Source organism: Sphaerodactylus townsendi, linkage group LG01 (genome assembly GCF_021028975.2).
Source record: "Sphaerodactylus townsendi isolate TG3544 linkage group LG01, MPM_Stown_v2.3, whole genome shotgun sequence".
NCBI lineage: Eukaryota > Metazoa > Chordata > Lepidosauria > Squamata > Sphaerodactylidae > Sphaerodactylus > Sphaerodactylus townsendi.
The window spans coordinates 59,451,944-59,465,414 of record NC_059425.1 but is presented as its reverse complement, the minus strand read 5'-3'; the positions used below and the strand labels follow the sequence as shown (position 1 = coordinate 59,465,414).

Here is a 13,471-nt window from a genome sequence, read left to right as displayed (position 1 = left end):
TTCTGCACAAATCACTATGCCTTGCAAAGATCGAGTTATTCTAGTGTATTGGATATATGTGTGTGAGAGAGAGGGAGGTAGAATTTAGGGTAATTGCACACACCCCTTTGGGGGGGGGGGCTTCTGTATGGTTTCAATTGGATAACTTAATTTTTTATCATAAAACAAAAAATGGGGGAGGTGAGATACCAGCATCGACCCATTTACATAAATATGTAGCTCACTTATGATTTTTAAAAACCGTTTTTGAAGACAATTAATTGATAATTGTAAGATATGTTTATAAGATAAACTTCTCTGTGGATTGGGGGGATGGGTACAACCACATAAAAATTGAACTCTTGCATTGCTTATTACCCACCACAGGAGTTACTGTTTAACTGTCGAGTTATCCATTCTTGTGGCTAGTTGTGACATGACATGCCCTTCAGCTACTTAAAGCATATCTACGAATGAAAGAGTAACAAAAAGTCTGTAAAGAGCAGGCGGTGGTTCACCGACGAGGATCATTCTGCCTATTCTGCATCACTAAACAAACAAATAAATAACCCCGGACTGCCAAAAGGAAAGAAGCTTGTCAAGTGAATTGCTTTTAATCCGGGACAGGGGCTGTGGGTGTGAGTGTTGGGAGTCCGTGTAGCGGTAGGGAACAACTTGCCCCTTTTCCTTGCTGCGGACCCCTGCGAACAATACGCGCTACATATCTTTTTTTTAAACTCTCTTTTCTTTCCCAAGGTCGGGTTTCTGACTCCTAGACGAAGTTGCAAGAAGTCTAACCTAACCAAGGCGAGAGGCAGCCAGAGCAGCGACAGCAAACTAAAGCCGCCACCGGCTTTGTCCCGCCTGCTGTTGCTGGGTGGGCAGCCTGCAGCTGCTCACTGGAGACTTTTTTTCGCCCTCCACCCGCTCTCTTGGCGGAGTTTGGCGCGCAGCGGTGGCGGGAAACGCCTGACCCCCGCCAGATTCGGAGCCTGGCCAGCTTTTGTATCAGGAACACAGGAAGCCACCCACACACCATAGCTGGTCTCTCCCAGTGACCACAGCAGACAGTTTGCAGACTCTGTTTTGACAAATGTGCGTCAATAGGGGCGATTAAATCATACAACACAACACGACGCCCCTTTCACAATCTGCATGTGTGTGAGAAACGAGTGTGTGTAAGAGAGAGATTAATGTATATAAATAGCCACGTTCAGTTTCTATAGAGTCTCCAGAACATGATAAAGGCATCTGACAGATTTATATGTATAAAGCATGTAAGTTTTCCTCAGGTCAAGGTATTAATTAAACCAAATGTGGGTCCAGGTCAGCTGTTTGTAATTTTACATGTGCATAACAGTTTACAATTAATAAATAAAATGTGCTGGGAAAAGTAACACTGTGAAACCCCCATTAATTTCCTGCGTTGCTTTTAAAGAACATTTGACATGGTCTGGGGAAAAAAAGCTTAATATGTTATCACTGAAGTGAAGGGACTATCTTCGAAGTGTGCCCTGTTAAATCAGCCTGCTTGCCTTCCAAATACACACACAGATATATATTAAGTAGTAATTTGGATTCTTTTCTTTAGAATTCCAGCTCTTAGCTATGAGTTTTCCTTCCATTTCCCACACCATGTATATTAAGCAGCCAGAGAACATTCCTGAAAATGACCTGAGACATCACTAGATAATTTTGTTACAGGGAGTCAGAATTGCTAGATGTTAAAGTATACCTCTTTCTCTCATTTTTTTTTTAAATCTTAAACCTTCCCAATTGGTTTTATATAATTATCTCATGACTGAGAATCCCTTGAACCATTTGGAAATATGAGGAAAGGAGTGAAGAGAAGAGGGGAGAACAAAAAATTGGGTACAGTGAAGATGCGTTTATCTTTATTTTATTGTAAAGGAACAATTATTTTCTTCTCTCTCTTTTACAGAGTGTTCACTTTGAAACTTGCAAAGATTTCTGTGAGGAAGAGAGAGGGAAAATTAAGCCCTCTTTGGTATTATATGTTATGCAAATTAAACTTGGAGTACTGCTATTCTGCAAAAGGGCACCCCTCCAAGAAAGAGGGCACTTGACTAGCAGTCCTATTTTGCAGTGTCCTTACTGCTTCTCATTTTGTTTGCATGCCCTGAATCCCTTCTGTCTTGCTGGAGATCCTTACTTTCAAGGCCTCATTGCCATTCAGAGACTTTCTACTACCAGTCTCATCCTAGTGCAAACCAATGGCAGTCCCTAGCAAGTGTGACAGTTACTAGCCCTTATGGGATCGGGCGGTATATAAATTTAAGAAATAAATAAATAAATAAATAAAATACTACCCTCTCAATCCCAATTCCCGCCTTTTGTTTCCTGAAAAGCTGCCTTTCTTGTTTCAGGAATATCCTCAACTGTCCTTCATGGGTTGGCTTTGCACTACACACTGTAGAACCACTTCATCAGATTCTACTTAGAAGGACCAAGGAACTTCTACACAATCTTTTAATATGCAACAATTGCTTATTATCTTTGGTTACGCACAATGTTCAACTTTGATTATTGTTTATTACTTCTAATTGTTTTCCCTATCAGGCAATAAGTACAATGTCCTCCTTGGACTTAGAAAAAAAGTGTTCGACATGTAATTTCACTTGAACAATAATCTGCACACAAACTAACATGCAGATAGTATACAAAAAACCCCAAAGGAAATATTTCCATCAATGTAACCAGATTTCTAAATAGATGGACAGACTGGAACAACAGGGAAAGGAAGACTTACAAACTGTGGAAACTTCACTTTTCAGCTCTCTGTGATTTAAACCTACCTGGGTTCTCATTGTCACCAGGAGTATATTTTACCCCCTTGTCTTTTGTAGGATACAGAAGGTGAATAATGAAATCCTTTTGCTAATAGTTTATGAGCCATGAGATTGGAAATGTGTATGGATAGACCAGAGTGCCAGACTAAAAACCGCTTGTGAGCATCTTGGAGCCTGCCAGAAGTAACGATTTAATATCCCCAGCACAGAATAGAGAGAAGCAGGGGATTGTTGATGTCTCTCTGCAGCTTGCTTTGTGGCCCTTCAAGCTAAAGAGAAGTTCCCCTACAAATAGCAAAACACACTGCACATGTATATTTCTTAGAGTACACTGTTTGAACCAGTAACAATCATATGCACAAATTGTATGGGCATGTGCTCTGCAAAGCTTATCAGTTAGTATCCACTTATCTGATGCAAATTGAACAAACATATATCTTTATCTCCATAATTATATATGCAGTTGCACACATATGAACTAGGTACAGCAGATGCAGTAGCAAGTGCTGCATTTTAACTTGTATAAATTTTAGTATTTTATCTTATTTATCCACTTGTATGTATTATGTTGTAAACCGCCCTGAGCCCTCCGGGGGAGGGCGGTATAAAAGTGGAACAAACAAACAAATAAATAAATAAATAAATAAATAAATAAATAAATAAATATTTGTAAAGACAGCCAAAGTTCCACAGAAGTTCCACCTCAGTACAAAGTTCCACCTCAGTACTATAAAGGTTTCACCTATTTCAGAACTCCTGACAGGTACACTTTTGCAGTTTGCAGGGGGAAGTAAGCTGCAACTGACCCTGATCCCAGTTGAGGTGAACACCCCCCCCCCAACCCAGAGGAAGAGGCACATAGACTAGAAACAGAAAGGGAGGGAGGGAGATAGAAACCCAAACTTCTCATTTTTAACAGGACTTCCCAATTTTGGGTTTGTGGGGGACTTTGGGATATCCCTTGGGCATCCTCATTGTGAGGGAGCCTCAAGGAGCCCTGCTCTGGCATTCCCCAGAAAGTCAGCGCTTCATGATGTCTGATGGCATGTCTCTCTCGCTCCCTTGATGAACGCCCCCCCCCCACACACACACCCCAGCCTGCCGCTGCGAAACCCAAACAGTCATCAGCTTTACTCAGCGTGCGCCAATTGATGGAAGCGTCCGCTGAGCGAACTGGTAACATCTGTCCGGAAAATTCTCCGAGACGCAGATGCATTTCTTTAGACAGGTCAGCACTTCCTACCCGGACGGCTTCTGACAGCTACCTGTCAGGGGGAGGAAGCCCTTTCCGGAGCTCCAGGGCTCAGGATCCTTAGCAGCGGCAGCCCCGCCACTGACAGGGAGCCAGTCACAAGCTCTGACAAATCAATGCCTCCCAGAGGCAAACCTCGGACTGTTGCGATGCGCCCCCCCTTCCAATATTTCAGAGACTATTAACAAATGTTAATTAAGAAGGGAGCAAAAGGCAGTCAGGAGGGCCACACTTAGGAGGTATTAGGAGAGGTCCCCGCAACAATACTTGATAATAATACTACCTTTTAGGAAAACCAAGTTTTTGGCGAAAGGAAGAAGAGACTGCTGCTGTGGTCCTGCTTGAAAGCACCAGCTTCTCCCTCCGCCTCCCATTAAGGTGTTAGGTAACCACCTGCAGTGAGAAATGCCTTTACTAGGCAAGTGAAGCAATGTAGTGGAAGATGGTTTTACTTCTTCATTCATTTAACTTTTCTAAAGTTATTTGCAAGACCCAGTCATCTTGCTTTCTGGGTCTTGTCACATAACTCCTTTTCTGAAGCGACTGATGACTGGTTTTAAAGACCTGGATCTGATCAAAGGCTACATTATGAGAATTGCAAATGAAAGCCAGAGATGAAAGTTCTTGTATTTGCCCCCCTTTCCATTCTGGTCTCGCCAACATCACAACTTTTGCACGGACCGGTTAGACCCGCAGCGGTTCAAACCAGCCGCTCGCTCGCTGCGACGAGAGAGTCCAGATAAGCAAAGGCAGCGCATGGGTTTAAGACACAAAAAAGACATAAAGGATCCCCCCCTTCCCCACCCCCCACCCCCAATAAACACGCGCCCGGTCAGTGTCAAGCCCATTCCCTTTGCGAGAAAACACGCAGAACTTCCAGCCCTGGCAACTGCCTGGGGGCTTTTAATCTGCCCAAGAGAGAGGGGGGCTCCCTGCGCAAAATTACGCCTTCTCCTCTCATTTGTTAGCTGATTCCATCAAAAAGTTCGCTATTTATAGGCTACACACACGAACCTGGAGTAATACAAACCCTCCCGTGTTTGTTCCCTTTTGCAAAGTGATCGGTGCTGCAGCTTTGGATCGCTGGCTGCGGAGCGCCGGAGAGGGAAAGAGCTACGACCACCAGCGGGCGGAGAGGAGACTTCCAGCTACCCAGACCCCGAACAAACCTGCTCGCCAGTCAGCCATGTGAGTAGCTGACCACGATTATTCTAAAATGTGCCTGGTTTATAGTTACGGAGAAGATAGCAATAATGAAATGAAGGGGGGGGGGTGGTACATGGAGAGGGAGAGAGGGAGAGAGAGGGTGCGCAATGGAAAGGAATAGGAGGAGGAGGAGGAGGGAGGGAGGCAAATGTCTTTTCTCCAGAGTCTGAGTCGGCTGGGAATAAGCAACAAAATCATTCGCTTCCCCCCATCCCAACACACACACACATACTTCAAATTCTTTTATTTTTGCTATTCAGATAGCCCCATAAAGTTGAGCAATCCGAATGAATGAATAAACTAGGTTTAGAAGGGGATTCTTAAGAATCCATGAATGAAAGTGCTGCCTCCAGATGTGATCTAAAGACTGGGAAAATCAGCAAAGGGGGCTAAATTAAATATTTTTAAAAGGGGACATAGGGGTATTTCCCCATAGAGCAGCGGGAAGGAAACCTTAACGAGTGCCTCCCAGTGCCTTGCCCTTACAAATGGGCATTCCTAAAAATTCCCTGTCACAGGGCCGTCAAGGCTCCCCTGGCATCCAGCCTCCGCGTTAAATGGCAGGTTGCGCCAGGGGGAGGTGGGGAGGAATGCAAATCGGTGTTAAGAGGCAAACTGGGCTTTTTCCGCCGACCGACCGAGGTAGGTGCGTTGCTGACAGGGGATACAATCCCTCGCCAGAGGAGCCTCTTCTGCTGGGGAGCAGGGTGTGTGTCGGAATGGAGATGGCTTCGTGCGCTTGCAGGACCTGGGCTCCAGTCCCAGTTTAGCGTGGCATGAAATTAACAAAGACAGAAGCATCGCGCCCTGGATGTCACCTCTATTCATGAAAGAAGAGGGGCGGGCGGGCGGGAGTCAGCTGGGAAAGCCACGGACCGAGCGCCAGTGAGCGGCTGTGTGTGTTTCTCTGCCTCCCGGTACCAAGTTCGGGCAGAACCAGGAGAGCTCGCTCGGGATTGCTTTGCTTGGTACGCGGCCCCCAGCGTGGCTTGGTGGGCATTTGGCAAGCGAGAGGCTTTGCCATGCCGAGGCGCATAGCTGAGGGGCCAGCACAGTCCCAGAAAATAGCTGCAGGAACTTGCAGGGACTCTGCTCGAACTTTGCTGCCTCATGTGGAAAAAGTGACTTCGATCCAGGGCCATTTATAGGTGACAGTAAAGCCTCGCTTTTCGATGAGCGGCGCAGAGAGCAAAGCAAGCCGCCTCTTAGATTCCTTGCTGTCCCTCCAAAGCTGCAGTCAGTGCTTGACTGGGTACACATGAAACCATGTCTCTGTTGACCCGTTGAGATGGCATGGGTAAGTTAGGGCACACAAACAAGAGAGGCTTTTCTTTGGCAGTCTTTCAAGTGTGGTATATTTGCACACACAATGCAGGGCACCTGCAGGGCTGAAAGTGGGCCAGGACTGTGTGATAGATCACAAAGTCAGATATAAGGCAATCCTGTTAAAAAGGTATTAGTTTCTATCAAATGATGTGTAATACATTTTTTTCCTGCCGAGATGCATAGACTTTAAATATGCTGGAAGCATTTGGTGTGATTGATAATGCCTTACACGCCCCCTAGAAATAAAGCAGGCAGGTCTGTCCTTTGCATCTTTTCAACTTCATTTTAATTAGGATTGCTAAAACAGGACACTCCATTATCTTGCAGGAGGCAGAACAGCAGGATAAGAAAACTGCTTGAAACACAAGAGTCTTCACTCTTCTTTTCCTTTCCTCAGCTTTCACTTTTTTATAGTCTTCATATTAAAGAAAAATGGAATAGCCATGCAGTCACTCAAAATATTGAGTTTCTTCCAAATATAGCTTACAGCACACAAGCAAGAATATTATTTGTGGGGGGAAGGAAGAATGCCATTCAGACCACATTTGAAAGTGAAATAAGAATTCCTCCCCCCCCTCCCAAAACACCTCCACTGGTAAATCCTGAGATTTCAGAACTACAGTTTCTTCTTCATTACCAGTTAATTACCAGTTAAGGATTATAAAATGAGGGAACTAGTCAAACTGAATTATCTTTGACCCCTTGACTGACTGCTATAGTACTTAGGTGGGGGGAACTATTTGTACTTCCATATTTATACTGATTTGTTCTGTTGAGTTTAAATGGGTTTGTACAAACATTTTTTTAAAAAATCATATTCCACCCTTTCCCAATCAGGTTGAACTCTGGGTGGCTTCCAACAAAATCCACACAATAAATAAGTTAAAACATACAATGTAAAATTATAAATACTGATTTAGCTTAAAAGATGGCACACTAAATTACAAACCTACTATATATTCACCAGTATGTACAGTAGCAAGTCAGTTTATAACAAATATAATAGATGGCCACAATAACCCAAGAATTCAAAGAGGAAGAAAAAGGGGGAGAGAGGAGGGGACAAGAGGGCAGCTGATCTAAGAAATCATTGCTGCCTCAACCATATGCCTGGCAGAACATCTCTGTGGAACTGAGCTAGGTCCTGCAGGGCATGGATCTCACTAGACCAGGTTGGGGCCAGACCTCCAAAGTCCTTGGCCCTGGTTGAGGACAATTGAATAGTTCTGGGTCCCAGGACCAGTAGCAAGTTGTTTCCTAAGGAGTATAAAGCTCTCTGGAGGGTTTATCAGGAGAGGCAGACCTGTAGATACGAAAGTCCCAGACTGCTTAAGGCTTCAAAGATAAACATCAAAACCTTGAACCTGATCTAGTACTCAGTCTGGAGCCAGTGGTGCTGGCAAAGCACTGGTTGTACATATGCCCTCCAAGGAGTCCCTGTTAGGAGCTGCACCACCGCATTCTGAACCAATTCAAGTTGCTGGAGCAACCACAAAGGAAGCCCTGCTTAGAATGAGTTACAGTAGTCTAGCCTAGAATTGACTCTCACTTAGATCACTGTGGCCAGGTCAGCATGAGACAGTTAGGAGGCTAGCTGCCAGACTTGGTTGTGGTTGAAGAATGTAGTCCAAGCCATATTTGTGCCCTGAGCTGCCAACAAAAGACTCCAAGGTCATGCCCACACTCTTGACAGTTGGAGCCAGTACTAGCTTTACCCCATCCAGTGTGGGAAGCTTTACCTGCTCAGATTGACCCCAGCCCAGCCACAGGACTTCTATCTTTGATTAGTTCAATGTCAGGCAACTCTGCTTCAACCATCCTGCTACAGCTTCTAGACACCTGCTAGGACAGTATCCCACCAGCAGCCATCAATAGATACATCCGGGTGTCATCTGCATATTGATGGCAGCTCAGAACAAAACTCTTGACTAGCTGGGTTAGGTGGCATGTACAGAATAAAAGCATTGGGGAAAGGATCACCTGTTGTGGGGCCCCGCACACAAAAGGGGGCATACATAGAACCAGGGGGCATACATTGAAAATGCTGGGGGGAAGAATTAGGACTAATAAAAGGAAACACTTCTTCACGCAACATGTGATTGGTGTTTGGAATATGCTGGCACAGGAGGTGGTGATGGCCACTAACCTGGATAGCTTTAAAAGGGGCTTGGACAGATTTATGGAGGAGAAGTCGATTTATGGCTACCAATCTTGATCCTCTTTGATCTGAGATTGCAAAAGCCTTAACAGTCCAGGTGCTCGGGAGCAACAGCCGCAGAAGGCCATTGATTTCACATCCTGCATGTGAGCTCCCAAAGGCACCTGGTGGGCCACTGCGAGTAGCAGAGAGCTGGACTAGATGGACTCTGGTCTGATCCAGCTGGCTTGTTCTTATGTTCTTAAAGGGACCCTTTCCGCCAGCATACCTTCTGTCCCTGCTTCTGGACATATGAGATCAGTCATTGTAAGACTGTCCCATGTAATCAACAAATAATGGTCAACCATTTCAGCCGCTACTGAGAGATTTAACAATAACAGCAGCACTGACCTGCCCCCACCCACCTCCCTGTGGAGATTGTCTGTGAGAGCAGTCAGAACAGTTTCTGTCTCATGACTGTCAAAAACCAGACTGGAATAGATCTAGGTCCGATGCTTCCTCCAGGAAAGCCTGGAGCAGCTCTGTCACTGCCTGTTCAACTAGAAGAAGAAGAGTTGGATTTATATCCCCCCTTTCTCTCCTGTAGGAGACTCAAAAGGGCTTACAAACTCCTTACCCTTCCCCCCTCACAACAAACACCCTGTGAGGTAGGTAGGGCTGAGAGAGCTCATAACTGTGACTAGCCCAAGGTCACCCAGCTGGCTTGTGTTGGATTGCACAAGCTAGTCTGAATTCTCTAGATAAGCCTCCACAGCTCAAGTTGCAGAGCAGGGAATTAAACCTGGTTCCTCCAAATTAGCGTACACCTGCTCTTAACCACTATGCCACTGTTGCTCTTAGAACAACAAATTCAAATCTGGGTGGTAGTTAGATTGAAAGGATCTAGTGTTGGCTTCCTTAGCAACAGCTTTACCGCTGCCTCTTTCAGCATTCCTGGGAAGACCATCAAACTCCCCCCCCCCCCCAGTCTTTACCAACTAGGATAGGCATGGGTCAAGGAGCAAGTGGTCGTTTAACAGTAGTCAGGACCCTGTTGAAATCAGTTCAGGAGTGTCGTTCAAATTGATCTAATATAGGACCTGCAGACTCCCAAGGAGCCTCTAGTTTGCTCACTGTATCAATGCTGGCAGGTTGGTCATAGTAAAGCGACAAGACTTCATTCGCCAAAAAGCTCACAGCAGCCTTGCAGCTAATAGCTGGATTTTCAACATTTTGGGAGTTCCTTGGCAGGGATTTAAATGATTTCATTACTCTAAACAATTGTGCCAGACATGAGCTTGAAAATGCAATGGAACCCACACAATAAGCTTTCTTTGTGGCCTTCACTGCCATCTCATAGGATCTCCTAACCAACCAATTGGCTGTTCTTGCAGCTTCATCACAAACACACTGTCAACTCACTGTAACCATCTAAGCTCCCACTTCTTCACTCTTAGCTCCTTGGTATACTAGGGGCCGAATCAGGAGTGGGGAAGAAGAGCAGTGATCCTGTTGATGGTATCTGACAGGCAGTTGTGCCAATCTGTCATCAGCTCATCTAACAGTACTGGGAGGGTATCAGATCCAACAGAGCATTCTGAAAAACGAATGGATTCATGAATCTCTGTGGGTGAGCATTAATGTGCTCGCTGCTAATGCAGGGGGGAATTGACAAGCCCTGAAAGGCCTTCAGGGCAAAATGGTCCAATCATGGCATTCTATCCATAGAGATTGGGCCAGTATCCACATCTGCTGAAAAGATCAAATCAAGCGTGCGGTCTGCTTGATGTGTGGGACCTGATACAACTAGGAAGGGTCCCAGTGCTGCCATGGATGCTACATGATTGAACTGTTAATCCAGATTGTGGGAAGTCTCCAAATGTCGCTGCTCTGTATTGACGTCTTACTCAGTTGCTTCCCCAGAATGTTGGAACATGTTTACCTCTTTTGGTTAATGAAACATTGCCATTTTTAATCTAAGGAATTAACATTTGATTATTTTGAATTTTTTAAAAAATTAAAGCTGCTATAGTTTTTGTTTCTAAAAAATTATCATAGTCTTTTCAGTTTGATTTCATTCTTCTTTGCTTTTAGGCCTTATATGGGAAAAGTTCAATAAGCTTTTTACTGGAAAATAATTTCACAAAGGGAAATTCCTTTTATTTACACTGATTTTTTTCCTTGCTTCTCTTCTCTTGGGTAATTGTTTCTCATCCTATACTTATCGGGCTGGGATTTTATGCTAATCTCGAGTGGAAATACTGTTGCTAACACTGTACAGTTCTTTGTGGGCCATAAACATTGGACAATATGCCGACAACTCAGTAAAAATGACTGAGGATCAAAATTCAAATAATTGTATAGCTAGTTCACATAATTTAATCAATAATTTCTTGATTACCAAGGACTCACAGATGGATATATGAATATTTTCTGTTGAAAAAAATCTCAATTGAGATGACTTTGGGTGACAGGAAAGCACTAACTTGAGTATTGTCTCTGGCATGCCTTTTTCACTATTGCAAAATCCCTATTTATTAATGCTGTCATCAAGTGAAACGCATACCAGCCAAAAGTTATTACAAACAGAGACATTTTTGTGGTGGTGGTGGGACTACTACTGCTCATTAATTTAGCAAGCAAGGTGGAAGGAACTCCTTCCAACAAAATTTTTATCCCTTAGTTTACATTTATTAGTTTACATTTAGTCAGCATTTATTCACAATTTCCACAGAGGTCTGTTTCCAGTTCTCCTTCTCTAGTTTCTCTGTCCCACCTCTAGTTCCTCCAAACTTCTCATCCAGTTCTTTTCCCAGCACCCATTATTTCTTTCCAGAAGAAACAAACGCTTATCTGCTTAAAAATTCACATACTTTCTCATTCCTAGTAACACAAGCATCCTATCCCTCTAATCCTTATTAGCTATGTCTCAGTCATTTTCCCTCAAATCCTGATCAGTACTTCTCTATCTCCAAGCCTGCCTTAAAAATTATCATCAGTTTGCATCAGCGTTTCCAGTTTCATTTGTGGCCTTTCAACAGTTGTCACACTGCATGTCAGAACTGGGTGTTTTCTTTCAGATTCCGCCTCACAATTTTATTATTTATTTTTTTAGTGATTTGCAAAAAATGTCCAGCCTTTATTATTTGGACTTCAATACATGAGACGGAATTTGACATCTCTGGTATAAGAACCCATAAAGAGACCCAGAACTTGGACTGCTTACTGTGAAATGCAATGGTATAGAAATTTATTATTTCATTTAGTTTGTGGGGAGATAAAGCTCATTTTTACTGTTTCCCTTGAGTTATGGAGAAATAACTGAAAATCTTCTTTTACTTATATTCCCCAAGACAGTACACTAAATATTTTCAACCTCTTTAAAAGGTGGTGTTATTTGGTCCATGCATTCAGAACAGAAGTCGAGTGTTTTTCACTGAAGAAAAAAAATCTGCTTTTCCCTCTGGTTCCACGGAGCATGATGTGGAAAGCTGTATGAGATGATCATGCTCTAGGTTCTGGATGAATTTCTTATTTATGTGAAACCTGATCTACATAAGAGGCTGAGGACTGGGATTAAGTAGAGAAAGAGGAAAGAGACAAATAAAAAGTAGCAAAAAGGAGAACAGAATTTTTTTTCACATATCCTATTATTGTACCCCTTCCCACAGCAAATAACCAACCATTCATATTTATTGCTGCAGAATATGCTTCTCGGTATGTTTTCATAAAGTAACAACACATTTCTCTCAAATCTGTAAAAGAACAATACAGGTAGACTGAGAATCCAACATTTTCTGACCTAAACTATTTAAACTAGGTTAAAATAATAATAATGTCTAATAATGTCTTACCTTTCCATGTAAATGGCACCTGCAGGACTAAGCATTTTTAGCGTTTTATTCTACGAATCATACAGTGAAGGACAAAGGGACTGGGCAAAATTATGGGTGAAAGGGTAAAATTTTCCATTAAAATATTTTTAATTTGTGTTCTTCAGGTACCTGTGAGGCACAGTGCTTGGGATTACAGCTTTAAAGCAGTTTAAACTGAAACCATAGGAGTGAGGTGGACATGCCGGTGCATGGAATTTCAGCCTTAATGTTCAATCAACTCTTCACATGCAACTTTTAAATCTGGTTGTGCATAAATCAGTCTATAATGGGAATATAAAACCTGTACTTTTTCCTCTTGCATTTTATTCCACCTCAGATGTCACAAATAATGCTATAAGGGTTCATGCGTGCTTTTTAAAGTTTACGGTCAAGAATATAAAACAGTTTGAAAGGTTTTAAAATATATAGTAAGTGGCAATTGATGCTTATTTAAATGAGAGAAATATATGTGCATATACACATACATTGGATGAATAATATTAGAAGGTAAAAAGTATGCTCAATGTTTCAGAAACAAATTTAAATATAAAATATTAGCATATTAGAAGGATGGTCATGTGGCAATTGAACTGACCCCCGGTTAAAAATCATATTTGCTAGGAACTAAAAGGAAATGCAAAGCAAGCCTGTTGCATACTCAATTTTTCATATTACTGGTAATTAAGTTTAGGGACAGCTTTTTAAAAAACTGAAATATAACTTGCAAAAGGCAGTCCTATCCAAATTTTGACCATGTTTCTTCTAAACCTGCTATAGAAAAAAGCCACTATGTCTAAGGTACAAGGGAATAAAACCTGTCCAACAGGAAATATGATGGGCTATTGCCTTCCCTTTATTTTCTTCCCAGGTGGACAGTTGCTGTAGT

The 13,471-nt window shown here is 42.9% G+C and overlaps 1 protein-coding gene across 1 annotated transcript in view; it reads left to right on the top strand.

The window, feature by feature from the left end:
* The first annotated feature begins 5,082 nt into the window (after positions 1-5,082).
* ESRRG (estrogen related receptor gamma) overlaps positions 5,083-13,471 on the top strand; it is a 578,835-nt gene continuing 570,446 nt past the window's right edge. The window contains exon 1 of the mRNA XM_048494419.1: positions 5,083-5,229. Coding sequence (XP_048350376.1) covers positions 5,228-5,229 — 2 coding nt within the window. The 5' untranslated portion in view covers positions 5,083-5,227. The remainder of the gene's footprint in view (positions 5,230-13,471) is intronic.